General features: G+C 39.6%; 1 protein-coding gene across 9 annotated transcripts in view; it reads left to right on the forward strand.

The window, feature by feature from the left end:
- Positions 1–21,353, forward strand: part of R3HDM1 (R3H domain containing 1) — a 103,915-nt gene extending 82,562 nt beyond the window's left edge. For 6 of the 9 annotated variants that reach the window (XM_074967271.1, XM_074967273.1, XM_074967274.1 and 3 more), the window contains 7 exons: positions 1,222–1,370; positions 5,988–6,091; positions 13,083–13,252; positions 13,482–13,632; positions 15,186–15,268; positions 16,048–16,132; positions 18,333–21,353. In XM_074967271.1, coding sequence (XP_074823372.1) covers positions 1,222–1,370; positions 5,988–6,091; positions 13,083–13,252; positions 13,482–13,632; positions 15,186–15,268; positions 16,048–16,132; positions 18,333–18,697 — 1,107 coding nt within the window. In that variant the 3' untranslated portion in view covers positions 18,698–21,353. The remainder of the gene's footprint in view (positions 1–1,221; positions 1,371–5,987; positions 6,092–13,082; positions 13,253–13,481; positions 13,633–15,185; positions 15,269–16,047; positions 16,133–18,332) is intronic. The other 3 variants (XM_074967277.1, XM_074967280.1, XM_074967276.1) reach the window with 2 other exon arrangements.
- The last annotated feature ends 281 nt before the right edge of the window (positions 21,354–21,634 follow it).

The following is a 21,634-nucleotide window of genomic DNA, read 5'->3' on the forward strand; positions in this document are numbered from 1 at the left end:
GCCCTCCGCTGGACTCTTTCCAATTTTTCCACATCCTTCTTGTCGTGTGGGGCCCAAAACTGGACACAGTACTCCAGATGAGGCCTCACCAATGTCGAATAGAGGGGAACGATCATGTCCCTCGATCTGCTGGCAGTGCCCCTACTTATACAGCCCAAAATGCCATTGGCCTTCTTGGCAACAAGGGCACACTGTTGACTCATATCCAGCTTCTCGTCCACTGTAACCCCTAGGTCCTTGTCTGCAGAACTGCTGGCTAGCCATTCGGTCCCTTGTCTGTAGCGGTGCATGGGATTCTTCCATCCTAAGTGCAGGACTCTGCACTTCTCCTTGTTGAACCTCCATCAGATTTCTTTTGGCCCAATCCTCTAATTTGTCTAGGTCCCTCTGTATCCTATCCCTACCCTCCAACGTATCTACCTCTCCTCCCAGTTTAGTGTCCTCTGCAAACTTGCTGAGGTGCAATCCACACCATCCTCCAGATCATTAATGAAGATATTGAACAAAACCGGCCCGAGGACCGACCCTTGGGGCACGCCACTTGATACCGGCTGCCAGCTAGACATGGAGCCATTGATCACTACTTGTTGAGCCCATATACTTGTTTGAGGTGAATTGAAAAATACGATTTATTTTATCATTTTTACAGTGCAAATATTTGTATTGAAAAATAATATACACTTTGATTTCAATTACAACACAGAATGCAATATATATGAAAATGCAGAAAAACATCCAAAATATTTAATACGTTTCAGTTGGTATTCTATTGTTTAATGGTGCGATTAATTTTTTTAATTGTAATTAATTTTTTTGAATTAACCGTGAGAGTTAACTGCGATTAATTGACAGTCGTAATTTTAACTGCTTTCATACTATAAATGTAGCCTGATAACTTTACATATTCAATTAGTTGCATATTATTTTACTTAAGTCTTTGTTACATAAATATTAAATCTGTTACAATTCTGATTTTAAATACATCAGACTCCACAGGTTAATGAAAAACTGAATTGTTAGACTATGTAGTTAGATAATCAGGTGGGGAATTTTCTAGGATAGGTAATGTCTCTGATAGGGTAATTATGGAATTAACATGCATTTTAGTGTTTAATATTAGCTATATTTTTAACAAAATTTTGTGTGGTGTGAGTGGTCTGGAGGCAGAGGAGGAACTTTTTTGCAAAAGAAAATAAGTCTTCACATGTTTTCAATCTTTAGGTTTCAGTGCCTCAAGGTTCCCAAGGAATGCCCCAGCAGACATATCAGCAGCCTGTTATAATTCCCAGTCAGTCAAATCAAGGACTGCCCACAACAGGAATACCTGTTTATTACAGTGTCATTCCATCAGGTCAACAGAATAATTTAAGGTGAGTAATTCAGTAACTTGATCTTCAATAACCTGCTTATTACTTTCCAGTCCCCTAACAGAGTTTGTTTCAGGATCTTAGTATTTTCAATATTAGTTCTTAGAGTGGCTTTGTGGCCACTTCTTAAAACTAGGTAAAAATATATATATATTTTTATGTCACGTTTATTTCCTATTAGAATCATAGAATATCAGGGTTGGAAGGGATCTCAGGAGGTCATCTAGTCCAACCCCCTGCTCAAAGCAGGACCAATCCCCAACTAAATCATTCCAGCCAAGGCTTTGTCAAGCCTGACCTTAAAAACCTCTAAGGAAGGAGATTCCACCACCTCCCTAGGTAAACCATTCCAGTGCTTCACTACCCTCCTAGTAAAAATTTTTTTCCCTAATAACCATCCTAAACCTCCCCCACTGCAACTTGAGACCATTATTCCTTGTTCTGGTACCACTGAGAACAGTCTGGATCCATCCTCTTTGGAACCCCCTTTCAGGGAGTTGAAAGCAGCTATCAAATCCCCCCTCATTCTTCTCTTCTGCAGAATAAATAATCCCAGTTCCTTCAGCCTCTCCTCATAAATCATGTGTTCCATCCCCCGAATCATTTTTGTTGCCCTCCTTTGGACTCTTTCCAATTTTCCACATCCTTCTTGTAGTGTGGGGCCTAAAACTGGACACAGTACTCCAGATGAGGCCTCACCGATGCCGAATAAACGGGAGTGATCACATCCCTCTATCTGCGGGCAGTGCTCCTACTTATATAGCCCAAAATGCCATTAGCCTTCTTGGCAACAAGGGCACACAATTGACTCATATCCAGCTTCTCGTCCACGGTAATCCCTAGGTCCTTTTCTGCAGAACTGCTGCCTAGCCGCTTAGTCCCTAGCCTGTAGTAGTGCATGAGATTCTTCCGTCCTAAGTGCCAGGACTCTGCACTTGTCCTTGTTGAAACTCATCAGATTTCTTTTGGCCCAATCCTCTAATTTGTCTTGGTCCCTCTGTATCCTGTCCCTACCCTCCAGCATATCTACCTCTCCTCCCAGTTTAGTGTCATCTGCAAACTTGCTGAGGGTGCAATCCACGCCATCCTCCAGATCGTTAATGAAGATATTGAACAAAACCGGCCCCAGGACCGACCCTTGGAGCACTGTGTTTGATACCGGCTGCCAACTAGACATGGAGCCATTGATCACTACCTGTTGAGCCAGATGATCTAGCCAGCTTTCTATCCACCTTATAGTCCATCCAGCCCATACTTCTTTAACTTGCTGGCAAGAATACTGTGGGAGACTGTATCAAAAGCTTTGCCTAAAGTCCAGGAATAACACGTCCACTGCTTTCCCCTCATCCACAGAGCCAGTTATTTCGTCATAGAAGGCAATTAGGTTAGTCAGGCATGACTTGCCCTGTTCTGATCACTTTCCTCTCCTCTTAGTGCTTCAGAATTGATTCCTTGAGGACCTGCTCCGTGATTTTTCCAGGTGAGGCTGACTGGCCTGTAGTTCCCCGGATCCTCCTCCTTCCCTTTTTAAAAGATGGGCACTACATTTAGCCTTTTTCCAGTCATCCGGACCTCTCCCGATCGCCATGAGTTTTCAAAGATAATGGCCAATGGCTCTGCAATCACATCAGCCAACTCCTTTAGCACCCTCAGATGCAGCACATCAGCCCATGGACTTGTGCTCATCCAGATTTTCTAAATAGTCCTAAACCACTTCGTTCTCCACAGAGGGCTGGTCACCTCCTCCCTATGCTGTGCTGCCCAGTGCATTAGTCTGGGAGCTGATCTTGTTCGTGAAGACAGAGGCAAAAAAAGCATTGAGTACCTTAGCTTTTTCCACATCCTCTGTCACTAGGTTGCCTCCCTCATTCAGTAAGGGGCCCACACTTTCCTTGACCATCTTCTCGTTGCTAACATACCTGAAGAAACCCTTCTTGTTACTCTTAACATCCCTTGCTAGCTGCAACTCCAAGTGTGATTTGGCCTTCCTGATTTCGCTCATGTGCGCCGGAGCAATATTTTTATACTCCTCCTTGGTCATTTTTCCAGTCTTTCACTTCTTGTAAGCTGCTTTTTTGTGTTTAAAATCAGCAAGGATTTCACTATTAATAGTAAATATGGCAGACAACCAGATTGACTTCTTTCTACCCACCGGGATGGTTTGTTCCTGCACTCTCAATAAGGATTCTTTAAAATACAGCCAGCTGTCCTGGACTCCTTTCCCATTCATGTTGTTCTTCCAGGGGATCTTGCCCATCAGTTCCCCAAGGGAGTCAGAGTCTGCTTTTCTGAAGTCCAGGGTCCGTATTCTGCTGCTCTCCTTTCTTCCTTATGTCAGAATCTGGAACTCAACCATCTCACAGTCACTGCCTCCCAGGTGTCCATCCACTTTTGCTTCCGCTACTAATTCTTATTCATGCAAGGTAGGTAGAACACAAATCAAAACAAAAAGATTCTCAGGTTACTTCTGGAAGGAGCTTATTGTAACAGAATTTCTAGTTTGAGTATTTGCTGAATCATTCCGGGTAGTGGTTTTCAACCGGAGTATGCAGAGGTCTTCCATGGGGTACATCAACTCAATAGGATATTTGCCTTGTTTTACAACAGGCTACATAAAAAGCTCAAGTGAAATCAGTATAAACTAAAAGTTCATCCAGACAGTGATTTGTTTATACTGCTCTATATACTATACATTGAAATGTAAGTACAATATTTATATCCAATTGATTTATTTTATAATTATATAGTAAAAATGAGAAAGTAAACAAATTTTTCAGTAATAGTGTGCTGTGACACTTTTGTATTTTTATGTCTGACTTTGTAAGCAAGTAGATTTTAAGTGAGGTGAAAGTTGGGGGTACGCAAGACAAATCAGACTGCGGAAAGGGGTACCATAGTCTGGAAAGGTTGAGAGCCACTTGTTCAGTGAACACTGTTTTTATGCCAAGCCCCAGGAGATGCATTAATTCCTTTTTGCCATGACACTTAACATTTTGGAGAGATTTCTTTAGTCACTAGATTTGTCACAGAAGTGATTTTGGGGAAGGGACAGTAATAAAGATTTGAGTCCTCAAAGTCAATGGCGCTCTCATGATTCCTGTGAGTCCAGCTCTCTGGCCCTGAGAAGTCAGCGAGTAGGCTTCTCCATTGATCTCCTGCCTTCAGCCTGCTCTGGCTGTCTCGCTTTGAGCCAGCATGCAATTCCCTGTTCTGCTCCTTGGCCTTCAGCCTAACCTTGCATTCCGTGCACAGCCAATGCTCCTTTTGAAGCCAAAATAAAAGCGTGGTTATGCAAGGGATACAAGAAAAGCCTCTTAAATTTGTCAGCAACTTTAAGGCCCAATTCTGTGACTCTTTACTCTCAGTGCTCCCAACTCATATAACTTTGTTGCAAGTCTCTCAATATTTTTAAAGGGATTTCATGGATTTCTGACTTCAGCCTTCCATCTTTCAAATTTTAGTCCATCTCTGATTCCCCCGTTACTGTCAATGGGACTAAAGCTTCAGGGTACCCTCAGCGAAGATGGTGGCCCTTTTTCACCTTGTGGAGGCCTTGATAGGAGAATTTGGGGGTGCCTAGAGTCAGACTGTGAGGCAGGGTATTAAAGTGAAAATGAACATGGAGAAGAGAGAGATCCACAAGGTCCGTCCTATATGGGCCTCTGTCCATCTATTTTACTTGTATACTTTATAATAATCATTCATGCCAAAAGCTATCACCATCTTCATTGTTTCTGCACTCATCAAAGTCAGCAAATTATTTATGGCTAAAATGTTGATGGATTATGTCTTCCTGTCCTCTACATTTATTCTCATTGACATTTACTAATGGACATTGTAATCTTTGGACCCAGGAGTCTGAAAACTTTCCTGGAGGACCTGTTTGATGCACACAGTTTTGTATTTGAGCTTTCTTGCTTGTAGATAGGTTTTGTGTCACTAACAGTTTCTAAAATTATTCTTAAAATTAGCAATATCTTTCAGAGCACAGACATGAAAAGATGTAGACTGCTGTTCTCTAAGTCCTGGTCCACACACCGTTCTTGTACAGCTAAACCTGTTGGGGATGTGGCTGTTTTTACAGGAAATAATTACATTTTTAAATTATATCTAATTTCTCTTTTTACAGAAATAATTATATAGTACAACCCCTAGTGTAGACACAGTTACACTGGTGTAAAGTTACCTTATCACCAGTAAAGTTTCTTCCCTTTCCTGGAAGGGAATACCAAAATAAAGCATCTTCATACTAATATCACTTCATCCCCACTAGGAGCTTATGCTACTTTAACTATACCAGTATAGTCAAAGTGATACAACTTTCTAGTGTAGACCAGGCATAAGTCATGAGGTGTGAAGAGTCCTGAAATTTCTTTTTTAGTCTCTGTTTTCAGAGAAAAGCAGATAATGCATATTTAAAAAAAAAAAAAAAAAAAGCATTCTATTTTCTTTCAGGAATTGGTATAAAAATTCCATTTACCTGTATGTAGCATGTGCTGTCAACTAATTCAAAAGCCATGGTTGAAATAGTGTGTGTGTGTGTGTGTGTGTGTGTGTATATATAATACACAATATACTTTTTAATTCTCATTTATGTCACCTTCGTATTTTTTACTGCAGTTCATCAGTAGGATATTTGCAGCCTCCAGGATCAGAGCCAATGCAGTTTCCTAGAACATCTTCCCCGTGCAACTCACAGCAGCTTCAAGGACAACAGTGTACAGGTATGGGAATATAACTTTGGTGGTTGATGAAGTAAACAGAACTACATTTTCTGAAAGACTAAGAAAAAATTCTAGTTATTATGCTGTGTATTTTGATAAATGCGGCTGAAAGGGGGCAATTTAGAATTAACCCATGCATTAGCTTTATAGATATATTTTAAAACCAGCAGCTGATGTCACTAAGTTATACTGGGGATTTAACCTGATTTCTCACTTTTCTTTGCCTCATGTTATGGAAAGCTTATTAACAGTTTTTCTCTAAAATGTAATGACATATTTCAGTATGCCATGCTTGTATATGTGGTTGAGAGTTGACAGGAGAAGACTGAAAACACAAATTAAATTATTAATGAAGAGATCATTTTTGAAAGACAAGGGAGTTTACTGCAATATTTCTCCCTTACTATTTATAACTTGCAATACATCATAGTAATTATACGTGTTACAGTTTGGAACTTTAAAGAAAAGGAGTACTTGTGGCACCTTAGAGACTAACAAATGTATTAGAGCATAAGCTTTCGTGAGCTACAGCTCAATTCATCGGATGCATACAGTGGAAAATATAGTCGGGAGATTTTATATACACAGAGAACATGAAACAATGGGTGTTACCATACAGACTGTAACAAGAGTGATCAGGAAAGGTGAGCTATTACCAGCAGGAGAGCGGGTGGGAGAGGGGACCTTTTGTAGTGATAATCAAGGTGGGCCATTTCCAGCAGTTTACAAGAACAGTAGGAGGGGAAATAAACAAGGGGAAATAGTTTTACTTTGTGTAATGACACATCCACTCCCAGTTTTTATTCAAGCCTAAGTTAATTGTATCCAGTTTGCAAATTAATTCCAATTCAGCAGTCTCTCGTTGGAGTCTGTTTTTGAAGTTTTTTTGTTGAAGAATTGCCACTTTTAGGTCTGTAATCGAGTGACCAAAGAGATTGAAGTGTTCTCCGACTGGTTTTTGACTGTTATAATTCTTGACATCTGATTTGTGTCCATTTATTCTTTTACGTAGAGACTGTCCAGTTTGGCCAATGTACATGGCACAGGGGCATTGCTGGCACATGATGGCATATATCACATTGGTAGATGTGCAGGTGAAGGAGCCTCTGATAGTGTGGCTGATGTGATTAGGCCCTATGATGGTGTCCCCTGAATAGATATTCTTGTAAACTGCTGGAAATGGCCCACCTTGATTATCACTACAAAAGTGATAATCCGCCCCTCCCCCCCCCGCCCCTCGCTCTCCCCCTCCGCCCCGCTCTCCTGCTGGTAGTAGCTCACCTTTCCTGATCACTCTTGTTGCAGTCTGTATGATAACACCCATTGTTTCATGTTCTTTGTGTATATAAAATCTCCCGACTATATTTTCCACTGTATACATCCGATGAAGTGAGCTGTAGCTCACGAAAGCTTATGCTCTAATACATTTGTTAGTCTCTAAGGTGCCACAAGCACTCCTTTTCTTTTTACGGATACAGACTAACACGGCTGCTACTCTGAAACTTGGAACTTTTGTGCGACTTCTGCTCAAATTCACTTTCCTAAATCTTGTTGATTCCTATGGTTTTATATAGGCTGGGGTTCCACGTATATTTTAAAAAGGAATAAAATTTAAATTATTGGTGGATCTCCTTAGAGTTATTCAATAGGGATGGTTGTCAATCTGTAAGGATGATTGTATCTCCTTCCAGCTGGCCATATAGTCTAGGATTGGGACATCTAAGTTTGAGAATTCATTTTGCACCTGATCCAGCAGAGGCTGGGTACATCATGGCAGCAGTGTACTTAGCTCCTGTGCTCAGGAGACAGATTCTAGATTTCATTAGTTGAACCAGGAACAACAATGGAGAAGTCATGCTGGGGGAGAGGTGTGGAAATAGTAGGCATTCTTCAAGCTATGGGCAGGGGGACAGTAATTTGTTCAACTAGAGGTCACGGGGAACTAACTCCTCCCAGATTTGTATATGGTAGGCTTATTCACTGTTTTTACTTTCCTAGTTTATAACAACCATTCTGTCCAAAGAAGTATAGTAAGTTATCAAATTGTAATAGTTAGTCAGGTTATCAGCTGTTGCTTTAATTGTGTCTGTATGAAGTATACTCATTGTTTCCTTTATCCCCCACTGACCTTCTCTCCACTGGTATAATTATAAACTTTAAAAAATGAAAATCCAGACAAAACAATGGCTAATTTCAGTGGCTTTATTGGGGGCAAGTTTCTCCAGATGAGAACATGATTTGGCAGAATCACCTAGCTAGCTTAAACCACATTTCAGAATAAAATGGTGTGTTTGTGCATGTACTGAAATAAATAAATAAATCTGATTGATTATTATAATAATAATAGTAGCAGTCGTATGGAGCTTTTCACATACAAAGTGTTTTACAAACCGTAGTTTGCGTTGTTGTAGCCATGTTGGTCCCCAGAATATTAGAGACAAGGTGGGTGAGGATATTTTTTTTTTTTTTATTAGACCAATTTTTGTTGATGAAAAAGATGGGCTTTTAATCTTATACAGAGCACTTCTTCAGGTCTGGGAAAGGTACTCAGAGTGTCACAGATGAATACAAGTTGGAACAGATTGTTTAGCATAAGTAGTTAACACATGTTGTAAGAGACCATTCAAGGTTAAGTGGCCAGTCATAGGACAAAAAAAGGGGGGCTAGTGGGTTGCAGATTGTTGTAATAAGCCATAAATCCACTGTCTTCATTAAGTCCATGATTTTTATTGCCTAGTTTGAGGTATGATTTTAAGCTGTTGGCTTGTCTTTTGAAGGTGTTGTACGGATTTCCTTTGAAGGTGAGAGATCATGTATGGAGTGATCGTTTTGTGAAACATGTTCACTCATGGGTAAGGCCCTGCTTAGTTTGCAATGTTGCAGAAATTGCAGATCCCGCAATATTCTGCTTCCACCGCAATTTTGACAGCAGGAGCCCCTGCTCTTAGACGCAGGCAGCCAACAGCGGGACCCCCACTGTCAGCCCCGGACGTCTGCTGTCAGCCCTGGGCTCCTGCTCTCAGCTCCAGGTGGCCAACAGCGGGAGCCCCTGCTGTCATCCCCAGGCTCCTGCTCTCCACCCTGGACAGCCAACAGCAGAAAATCACGGAAAAGTAATAATGGACCTTATTACTGCGAATAATAATGTCGATTATTACTTCCCTGCGATTTTCCATGGCTTGTCTGCAACTCCGCCACAACTTTTTTTTGACAATCATCCCGCTATTGAAGTAAGGCCTTACTCATGGTGATATGGCGTGTTTGTCTTTTTATAATGTCTCTGTGTGATTGCCTGGTGTCACCTACTTAGTTTTTTGGGTATATAATGCACTGGATAAGGTACACCACATGTTGGGGTGGGCCTAGTGGGACCCATGAGTTTTGAAAGGTGTGTTATGGGGGTATTTATGATCACAGTAGTGGAGATATGTCTGCAGGTTTTGCATCTGTTTTTCTGGCAGAGTCTGGTGCAGCTTTGAATTGGTGTGTCTCAGTCTGTGAAGAGCTTGCTTCTGATGAGCTTGGTGGGTACAAAGACCAGAAGATGGAGTTCAGGAAAGATTTCTTTGAGGATGTGGTCACCATCAAGTATGGAGTTGTAATTGTTTGATGATACCCCATATGGTGTCCAGTGTGACAACTAAGGGTGTGCTGTCAGAAAGGTTTTTTTTCCTCTGTATTGAAGCAGTGTATTTGGGGTAGATATGTGAGTGTTGTTGGTGTATCGGGGTGAGGGGGTGACATCAAGGATGGTGTTCTGAGGGAGATTGTTGATGTAGCAGAGTTTCTGGAGGAAGTAGGTTTTGTCCTGGAGGAACCTGGTCCTTTGTGTGGTGATGAATCCTGATATGCCTTCAGTAAGAGTGCCATGGCCAGATGGGATAGGTCTACCTGGGTTCCCTTGTTTGTGTATCTTGGGAAGCATGTAGATGGTCTCTGGGGTGGGTTCATGGGGGATGAGGATGCAGAGTTTCTTTTTGAGGTGTTTGGGGAAGGATTAGAGGTTATTCTTAAATTCTTTGGTGAATTGTGCTGTGGAGTCATCTTTATAGTGGTGTCAGAGTTTTTGGTTGGCCTTATTAACGTAGTCATCACAGTTGAGGATGATGATGGCACCACCTTTTCTGTTGGTTTGATCACTATCTGGTGGTTGGATTTCAAGGACTGTATAGCTGTCCTCTTAGCGGTGGAGAGATTGTGATATGTTTAAGGATTTCGCAGACAATTTTTTTCCTGAAGCTGTTGATGTAATGATCAAATGTGTGGTTTCGTCGGTTTTGGGGTGTCCAGTCAGATGATTCATTTTTCCTATGAATTGGTAGGGGCTGTTAGTTGTGGGTTGTGTCATGATTGTTGCAAAATAATTTGTTGAGGTAGAGACAGTGAAAGAAGTCTTTTCTAGTTCTTCATAAGTTAGTATGGTATCAGGTTTTGTGATAGGTGCAGAAGTTCAGTGCCATGGAGAGTACAGATAATTCAGATCCAGTTAGGGGTAGTCTTGATGATAAATTGATGATATTGGAGTGTTGTTTAGTATCCATATGGTGGTCCTGGTACTCCGGTTTCTTCCAAAGGTGTTCAGTGGGTTATGGCGTGCTGTAGAAGCTTTAACTTCTTGATTTTGCGTTGGATAGCTGTCATAGGGTTTTTTTGATAATTGTTTTGAGTTAAAGTTTACAATTGAACGTTGACTTAATATAGCTTTGAAACTTTACTGTGCAGAAGAAAAATGCTGCTTTAAACCATCTTAATTTAAATGAAACACAGTTTCCTTACCTTATCAAATCTTTTTTAAAGTTTTGCTTTATTTTTTTTTTGAGTAGTTTACATTTAACACAGTACTGTATTATAGTTGTAGGGTGGTTCTGCTGCTGTCTGATTGTGTACTTCCAGCTCCAAATGAGTGCGTGGTTGACCAGTCATTTGGTAACTCTAGTGTTCATAACTCTGAGGTTCTATTGTAGACAAGTTTAGAACTGAGATTAGAAATATCTCATATAAATATCAGTCCTATGAACAGACCAGTTGTTCACACTCCTCTCTTTGAGAGCCATTGCCCTATAAACTGTTTCATATGAGAAGCTTGTTGGATAATTTTTATACCCCTTTCTAATATTAAGCTTAGTGTAATAGAAATCAGCTCTTCTTCTCTTGACTGTATAGGCTCTACAGGATTGACAGGAGTAGAAAGAAACAAATGCTTTTGATTTTGTTTTTGTCAGAAAATGGGACTGAGTACTTACAGGGAGCACAGAGTCACTTCTTGTGTTAGAGAAGCATTTTTAGGTAGTGAAACTTTTATGTTTAGAGAAGCTGTGTTAGGTAACTTTTAGAGGTTTTATAAAAAAAAATATTTTTTCTCAGTCTGAGTCTCAGCAGTTGGACTCCTAGTGCTAAGGGAGTCTGTCTGAACAGATGGAGAGTTACAAAAATAATCCCAGTAAAATATGTGACATATAGACACTGCATATGTCATGATCTGTAATTCAGAGGTTTAATTGGCAAACTTTCAGGATGAAATGCAGTCTTCATTTATGCCTTTGCCACTTCAAAATTATGCTTCCATGACAACCATGTCCAATAAAATCTTTATACAGTCCCATCATATAGGTTTCAGAGTAGCAACCATGTTAGTCTGTATCTGCAAAAAGAACAGGAGTACTTGTGGCACCTTAGAGGCTTAATTAGCCTCTTACAGTTTGTATGGCAACTTCCACCTTCTCTGTATGTGTGTATATATATATCTCTTCTTACTATATGTTCCATTCTATGCATCTGATGAAGTGGGCTATAGCAAGAAAATTTAGATGTGCAAAATATTATTTTTACTTCATTTATTTTGATGTTTAGTGTTAATCATTTATAGAACTTCATGTAGAGTACTAGTAAACATTTCATAGCATAGTATATTTTGTAAAAATAATGTAGTCGTAGTAATATGAGACCTCACCATAAAACCCTGCAATTAATTATTTGTTTAGAAATGTGGCCAAACCATTCGGCATTTTGTGAGAGTTAACTGCTCTGTTGCGTAGTGAAGTGGAAACAATAAGCAACTTTTTTTAGTAGCTTCCCAATTTAAAAATGCATCTTCCAAAATATACAGTAACACCAGTCAAATAAAAGCAGTTTGTGGTAAAATTTGTGGATTGTGGTCTCTATGGCTCTTTATAAAGATGGACAATTAAAATAAATTCTTACATGAAACCATTTGCCTTATTCTAGGGTTGCCAACTTTCTAATCGCACAAAACCGGCCACCTTGCCCCTTCCCTGAGGTCCCTCCATTCCCCCCTCTTTGTCGCTTCCTCTCCCCCACCCTCACTCACTCGCTCATTTTCACCAGCCTATCTGTAAATGAGGATGTTAGCCTCACTTGAGTGTTAGGGATTAATCCAGCTTCCTCTGATGCAAAGCACTATATAAGAGTTAAATATTATGCTTGTTTTTTTACTGGTGACTTTTCTTAAAAAGAAGTCGCTGAGCATATTGTTGCTAATTGCCATGAAGCATAATGGACAGTTTTTATTTTTATCCAGCTACTTTTGCCTAATGTACAGCATTCCTTGACACTGGCTTAGACTTTAATTTTTAATAATTTGATTTTTTGATTTACATAGTCACCTGTCTTCAAGTAACGATTGCTCTAATGATTGTTCAGAAAATAAAACCATGGTAAATTTAGAGCATTTTCAACTACTGCTTGATAGAACAATTTGCTTAGAAAATGTTTTTGAATAATGATATTAAAAGTTTCAGTAGCTCAACTCATCTTTACAAATCCTGCTATCTCCCTTTTAAGTGATCTATAAGGATTTTATTTGGTAGCGGAAATAAAATATTCTACAGAAGACAAATCCCTATATTTTCAAAAACCAGCAACCTATTATCTCACTAGCTGTTTTTGTCACTTTCCTAATTTTCAGTAAATAAAGCACGAGTTGCATAATGAACTAATTTCTAACAATAGCCTCCCACTTTTTGTTTTGTAGCGGTAGCTCCACCACCAGGTGGAGGAGTAGTAATGATGCAGCTGAATATACCCAGCAATCCTCAGCCTCGAACCCATTCACCTCCTCAATGGAAACAAAATAAATATTATTGTGACCATCAAAGAGGACAGAAATCCACAGAGTTTAGCACTTTAGACGGTGCTACACAGGTATGATTTGGTTTTTTTCGCTGAGATCATTTGTATTATGAATCTTATATTTAAAAAGAGAATTCATTTCTGGAGAGGAACAAAATAAATCCAGTGCTTGTCAAATAGTAATATTAATGTTGTTGTGTCCAGGATTTTAATATTGTAAATATGTGATATAGTCAAGTAAATAAATTTTAAAATCACGGACTTCTCAGGGACCAATATCTTTGTGTCATGTTTACTCTAGTTACAGCACAGTCCTCAACTAAATAGTCCTGCCACCTCACCAGCCCAATCACCAGCACCAGTTCAACTATCAAACATGAAAAACCTCCGTCCCACGTTAACACCTCTTTCTATTGTGTCCCAATTTTCTAGATCTTTTGTCCCTGGACAAGGTAAGATTCTTAGCTAACTGAAATATATGTAAAAAATACATGAATATTCCAGGTTTTTTCAATTTTTATCAGTTTTGAGGGCGAATTGTGATTGATTTTTTAATGTTTTTGCCAGTGTGTTCAAAAAATGTATTCCTTGAATTATATTAAAATAACTTTATGCTTCCATATCCTCCTTTGTCCCAAATAAAATAAAAAAGCCATGAACTTCATGCTAGTAATGAGGGGGTTTAGAACCATGCAGCTCCTTCTTCATAAATAACTTTCAGCACTGAGGAATTGTAAATTTGGGATATATTTGCTTAAAGTTTTATATTGAAACCACAAACCTTAATATACTGTCACAACAGATGTTATTTTTAGGGATAGAAAAGATTGGTCAGTCCTATATGCTTACCCATTGCACTAGGTGGGCATGACATGATACATGGGAAGGAGAAGTAGAAATGTAGGATAAGATAAACTGCCTTTTCACCAGACTGTTCGTTCTTTATCCTCAATCCATTGATTAATCCACTGATTGAGCCACTACTTTTTAGATCAAAGAGTTATGTTTTGTACACTGCCCAGAACAGTGAGACAGGACCCTCTAGACATGACCACAGTAATGTTACTACTAATTGATATAGAGCTGTTAGGTAGTGACCTCCCATCATTATCATCAATGGACCAGAAAGTAGAGAGTCCTGCCATCTCTATCCTTTGGTCCTGCCATGCTCACACAATTAATATTTTCTCAGAGAAACTCCTTATAAAAGACCATGAGCAGAACCTGCTGCCATCATTTTAATGGAAGAGCAATGAGTATGGTGTTTTCACTGATTAGAGACATGACTATTCTTCTGTCTCATGGCAAGACAGCTGATTCACAGTGTTCAAATAACCAAGTCCAGATTAGTGAGCCAGCGAATAGCACATAACAATTGATTAGGTAGCTAAAAAGTTTATTTGATTAGTTGCTGCTACCTGTCAGAAACTGAAGGGTAGATGCAGCTCTGGAATTCTAGAATAACTTCCTTAGTCCCTTTTCATAATCTTTAAAGATTTCTATTCAGTCACCTTACAGACCCCTCAAGTGGATGGGAATTTCAAGATGTGAGTAGCATTGGGCCAGGGTGGAGCTGTGCACATGCTATTTGAAACACTGCAACGAGTTTTAATCTTCTTAAAACTCTTTGAGGAGATTTGAATCTAGATGAGACTATGGCAGAGAAACCAGGGAACATAAGTGCTTCCTATAACCTTTAAAAATACATTTTTTTTTAAATATAAGGAGCCCTGAGTCTGCGACTTCTGAACTTGATAGTTTGTGCTCAGTCGATTATTTCCCCACAAGTTTACCATTGTCTGGTGAATTCTTAAAGTGCTTTTTCTTTCTTAAGATGCCAACTCTTGTATTTTTTCTGGTAATAATCATATTACAATTATTTCCTTGTATACATTCATTCTACTTTGTATACCATATTTGTGAGGTGTAGACTGTTAAGAGCATTTAGAGAGAGGTTTTATATTAAACCAAGAAAAAGCATTAAGACTATTTTTCTCATGTTCAGGAGATGCCAGATACCCATTGCTCGGCCAGCCACTGCAATATAACCCTCCACCTTTATTACATGGACATGTAACAGGCCAACAGGTATGAACAAGTGCCAACTCCTGGGCATGTATACACCATGTTAGTCTGTACCACTTGGGCTGTAAATTCTAGTGCAGTGGTTTTCAACCTGTGGTCCGTGGACCCTGGGGATACACAGACTATGTCTAAGGGGTCCGCAAAAGGTTGTCATTACCATAGAACAGTAGTTTTCAACCTGTGGGCTGCGGGGGAAATGGGGTCAGGGCGCCGGGGCTTGCTCTGCCAGACCGGCGCTCCAGCCAGGGAGCAAGGTGGAGGTGTGGAGGCTTGCTTCTCCCACCCCGCGCTCCAGCTGGGGAGTGAGGTGGGGATGCGGGGGCTTGCTCTGCCCGCCTGCCTGGTGCTCCAGCCGGGAGGTCAGGCAGGTTGGGGCGTGGGGGTGCCCATATTTTCAGGGCCCCTGAGCCCTGGCCCCATTGGCCCAGTGGCTAATCTGCCACTGTCGTCATACTGTATTAAAACCATGCAAATAATACCTGTTATCATGGTGTATATTACACCTAATATATATGTATTGGCTAACATGCTACTTTCACCTTTTCCTCCTATTTGCTCTCATACCAGGGACTGAACATGCTTTTGTGCAATAGTGCTAGGCTACAGGAATGACACTGGACCCAGAAATCTGGCCCTCTTCTGTACTATCATAGTGTAGCACACTAACTACAGCGCTCGGGGACAATCGTTCATAACTTGTAACCCTTGTTACTTGTAACTCAAATGTAACTTTTAATATTACAAATGTAATCATTCTAACTATGATGTTTATCTGAGCTCAGTGTCAACCTGGACACAGACATGGAAGCAGAGGAAGGAAACCAGCTAAGAAGGCCGCTTCAGCAGATCTTGGTGCAGGGGAACCAGGTATGTAATTGTTGGGTGATGCTGCAGTCTGAGAGAAATGTTGAATCAAAAACTGAAGCAGTGAGAAAGCATTATTCTAATTTATTTATTGTATTATTCAAACCTGTGTAGGGGAATGGGACTGTGACATCTGATGCAGAATTGGATACGTGACAGAGAGGACTGGATATTAATGGGATGCATGAGAGTAGGAGTTGCCTATGTTGGTGTTGTGTATCTGTGTAGTTAAAGTCGGGGGAGTCCCAGCAGAGAGGAGGTAGTCTGGGGTCATAGGGATTTCAATAGTGACAAAGGCTGTCTATAAGGGTGTAATGTCTGGAAAATATCTGCATGTAGAGTGCAGCAAAATAGTGTGCATGGATGTTGAGAGGGGGAGCGTCTGTAGGAGTTGATTACATGGGATCTCTTGAAGGTGTAGCAGTATGGAAGGTGCTTGTAGGGGGTACAGCAATGTCAATGGATATCTGTTTGGAAGCATAGGGGGTTGTCTGAAGAGTTTGCAGAAAAATGGATGTCTGTGTGATGGCATTGTGTGTATGTGAGACTTGCAGCAGAATGGGAGTGTCTGGGGCAGCTGCAGAAGTGCCAAAGGGAAACGGAGCTCCAAAGCATGAAAGTTGGTACAATTAATGAGTGAGATAAAGTAGGAGAGGGAGGGATGAAGAGTATAAAAGGGAAGGAAGGTGAAGTGTGAATCAAAGGAAGGTAAGAATAAACAGTAACTGGGCAAAGAGGGAGACAGTAAACAGAGGAAAAGGTGGGAATGGAGGGAAAGAAGAAACTGTTGTTCAAAAGAAAATAGAGAGGAAGAGAGTAGCAGAGTAAACAGTAGATAGAGAAAAACATAGAAAAGAGAAGGGAAAAGAAAACCAAGGGAGACACAGTAAGTAAAATTATTTAATATAAAAGTTAATACCAAAATATTTGTAAGTTACATGTTTAATATAATACAAAATTCTTCCATAACTGCCCTTAGCTTACCAGAACTATGAATGTAATACATCAACTAAATTAATTCCTGATTTACATATTTTTTTTCCTGACAAATCAGAACACTGCATTTGTTGCCAATAAATATGATGGGTGGAACAAAGGTACAACCTCTCTCCATTGTGCAGACCACAGGCAACAAGTGCTACCCAATAAATGAGGCAGGGCATGGCCAGAATGCTAGGACTGTGTTCCATTGACTGTTCAAAATCTATTTCTCTGTTGGGTTGTTAGTTAGGCCCTGAAAGGAGATTTGGGGGAGAGTTCATTTTGACTGGACAAGATCAGGTGCACAAGGGGGAAACTAACATCCTCCTGCCCCCAGCTGGCATTATTTGCTCTTTGACAACATATATAGAACTTAGTTCTGTCTGTGACACCTTGAACAAATCATTTAAGTTCCTCAGTTTATCTATATGTGAAATGGGTACTGTGAGGTTTAATTTTTGTAAATCATTTTGAAATCCTCAGATAAATGATTTTTTTGTGATGGCAAAGAATTGTTTTGTGTATTACCACCAACTCTCTTTGTGGATCAGTGAATACAGAAGGGAGCTGGGCTGCTTTCCTTAGGTAGTCTCTGCCATGAGAGCAGATAGCCAAAGCTGTGTTTTCCTGTAAGTTTTACATTGCTGTGAGTGAAGCAAGTTACGGTTCTCACTGTCCCACATTTTTATTGCAACCGTATTTTTATCCCATTAATAGATCATCCAAGTGTTAGTGCAGGATGCATTCACACCCCAACTTGCTGCTAACTACAAGTTCATGCAGATAAGCCCTTAAGTCAGAACTGAGGATTTAAGACTAACTGTTCTTAGGGAGCCTGCTGACGCACACAGTTACTGCACTTTGATCTACCGTACTATGAAACGGTAAGGTATGCATCAGCAGGGTCCCTATGGGCAGCAGGGTGGAATAGACTCTCACCCCAGCTTGCTGCAAACTAAATGTTCATATAAGATAAACTATTAATTATTTAGCGCCTGGTACTACCTTTTAGCCTGCATGCTTAACTCCAGTTGAATGCACTTGGAACTTTAATAGTTTTGATGTTCAGTGCCATAAAGACTTTTTAAAAATAGTAAAAGCAGAATGTATGTTTGTTTGACAGAGTTAATTTCACATCTACTGTAACTTCACTATTTTATGTAAGATTGAATCCTTGTTAAATGTAATGACCAGTTTTAATTCTACATATTTCTTGTTTCAGTTGTTGGAAAAGTCTTAGAAATTACTGAACTGCCAGAAGGAATAACTCGTATGGAAGCTGAAAAACTATTTGGAGAACTTTTTAAAGTTGGTGCCAAGATTCGGTGGCTAAGGAATCCCCAGTGTCTACAGACACAACAGCAACACCAACATCGTTATTGTGGCAGTGGAGATAGTAATGTGAACACTGAACCCTCCAAACCTAGTGACTTGGCCTCCACATATACAGTTCTAGCTACGTTCCCTACAATGTCAGCAGCCCAAAATGCACTGAAGAAACAAAGTAACTCAGCTAACAAGTTTAGGCTGAGAACAAGCAAGAAGCACTATGAGTTTCATATTCTGGAAAGGGCTAGTTCTCAGTAGCAGCTACATTGTTGGACATTCAGCCTTTAGTAGTTCCATGTCCTTCTCTTCTCTACTTGATTGGCTTGATGTTACAGGGTTTCTTTTATCTTCATAGAGACTCCTGGAATGTGTTCTCATATGACATTATAGCCTTGGAAGAATAACCCAGTGATCCAGCAAGAAGAAGAAGAAAAATAGATATAAAGTTAATCCCACACAACTGTAAGAATCCATTCTGACAAGATATAGAGAGGCAGCTTTCTATGAGGAATGCTGTTAAAATGTCCCTTACTTTTATAATAGTTTTGTTTTATATTTCTGAATTCTTGTATCAGATCCAAATCTCTATTGTACAGCAAACTTTTGTTCATAATGAATACCCATATTCAGATCTATATTTTGTAATCCCTTTTCACAGCCAGCACACAGCTATCCATTTTAGGGCAGAGGGCTTGGGGTGGAATGGGGTAAGGGAAGGGAGAATAATTAAGAAATTTACACTGTTTTCTAGCCAACTACACACAAGTCTCCAGTTAACATATTTCTCTTCCCGTTTCTTTTTCAAATAAAGCAATTTCAGTAACTTCTAAACTCCGTACACAGTCCTTTCAAGATTCACTCAGTGTGAAAGATAATTACAAATAAATTATATTCTTGAACTCATTTCTAATCAAACAGGTTAGCATAAGTATTAAAGTGGAATATGAATATGTCTAAACTACAAAGAATGTTCATTGAAGCCAATTTGTTTGTAGTAAAAGGGTGAAGACACTAAAAGGTATCTCCCCCAAATGACAAAATGTTTGCACTTTGTTTCCACTGGTATAAATCTTTTTCTTTCTTTGCACTCTAGGATAATTGTGTTAAATAAGTGCTGGACCCTTCTTAAGTCATTTAAATATGTTTTCATCATTTGCAGAGGATCACTGGACATCAGAAGTTTCATTGCACATACAAACAAAATCTTTTTTCAATTTCTGTGTAATTTGCAAGGCTGTACAATGTGTGCTGATGCAAGCCTTTTTTCAGTTCAAGAAAATAAATGTTTACAAAAACTTTTTCCAGTGCATTTGTTTAAATTATAGGACTGCTTGAAACCTAAGTGAATCCATATTATGCCATTTTGCAAGTTTTCCTCATATTTAGGGAACAGAGTTTAACAGAACTTAGCTTACAACTTGCCTAATGAGAGCCAGACCAAAAAAAATTACCTTTTGTCCAGATCTACTCTCCTGTCTATGATATGCTTAATTGTTAAGACTTGGTGCATACTTTAGAAAGCAAATCTTGCAGCATTGCACATACTTTATATGTAATCACTGTTCTTTTCGTCTTTGGATATAGGTATGTGCTTCTATCACAAGTAATCATAGAAGAGGAAGGCTTTGAGTGGGAATTTAAATGAGGCTATGATGATGGGTTTATGAATATGATGTAGACAGGAACTTCTTTTATGACTCTGGGAGATGGTGCCAGGGGACAGAGGTGGCTGAGTAAATAAAAAGCTGGTTACAGCCTTGTCTATTTAAAAAAAAAAAAAAAAGCTACCGTTTCTCCGCAGTATTTTTCTAATGAATAAATGTGCCGGACAAAGCCTCGCAGCATTTCCACATAGATTTTATATCAGAAATTAAAACATAAACTGATAGTGTCAAGTCAAGATACACGCCAAAAAATAGCAAATAGAATTTAAATCCCACCCCTTGCATGCTAATACTGTGACTATCCACAAGAGGTCAGATTCATTTAGATGGAAGATCATGCCCGCATATTCGAAGATTCTGCTTATGGCCTCCAAGTATTTACCAAACTGGATATGCAGGTTTTCCCACATTGCAATAAAAATTGGCCTTTAGAATAGGACCAGATAAAATTTAACTTGTATCTAACCTGTTTCCCTGAAAGTGTGTTTTCTTGACATTACCTGAGAGAGCCCAAGTGGTCTTGATATCCAAACCCCACTTACTTCCACTGTGAAGAGAGATTGAAAAGAGAAGTAAGGCATAGGAAGAGCAGCTGACCTGCTTAGTGATTTGTGCCTAGGCTCCACAAATGAGGATGGTCAACACCCTACTCTCCCGGATGCTGCAGGATGTAGCATTCTGCAGGTCTTTAGGACATTCAGCAGTGTCACTTGGCTTCTACAACATGGAGGCCTGCAAATTAAGTTTCAAAGCATGGATCAGGCATTGGTGTGCACATGGGAAGTTAATTCTGTCAAACTGAGAGAAGCATTAATTGAGCTTGAGGTATAAAATGGGATGCTTATTCACCCAATCTATAAACCAAACATCTGTACCCAAGCTGGAATAATGAATTGTTAGCTTTTATGTTTCTGTACTCAGTTATTCCTTAAAATGTCACATTTACTATGTAAATTGTTTTGAGCATTCTGCTGTTTGCTATAATTAATCTTGTGGGAACGTGTTTGATTGTAGGCTTGATTTGTTCTCCATATGTCTTGTGGACTTATGCACAGGAGATAGTCTCTCTTCATAATTAAGACTGCAACTAATTTCCATTATAAAGTCCAGTGCTAGCTGTAATATAATATTTGCTTAGAAAATCGGTTTGGCCTGGAAAGAGTTGCATTTCGTCCTAAAACCAAGGAGGAGTTTACATAAAGTTTGAAGGAAATTGGTCAAATCACTTTTCCATTACATGTAATTAAAAATCACCCTGATCTGAAATTTTCATTTTAGTCTATTTCTTAAGTCTCCTTCATTTCTTGTGCCAACCTTGTCAACGTTTCCACAGTTAAATCTCCTGGAAAGCTGATGTGCTGGTTATATCTGAAGGAAATCCTTCACAATTAAGCAAAAAATGTTTTTGTTCTGGATAGTTATGGACCTAGTCCTGCTGTCATTGCTTTCAGTGCAGTTGTGGGCTGTAGGATTATAGACCCACATTAGATTGGATGAACTATGGTTTTGCATGCGCAATAGGCCCAAAGCA

Source organism: Natator depressus, chromosome 11 (assembly GCF_965152275.1).
Source record: "Natator depressus isolate rNatDep1 chromosome 11, rNatDep2.hap1, whole genome shotgun sequence".
Classification (NCBI taxonomy): Eukaryota; Metazoa; Chordata; order Testudines; family Cheloniidae; genus Natator; species Natator depressus.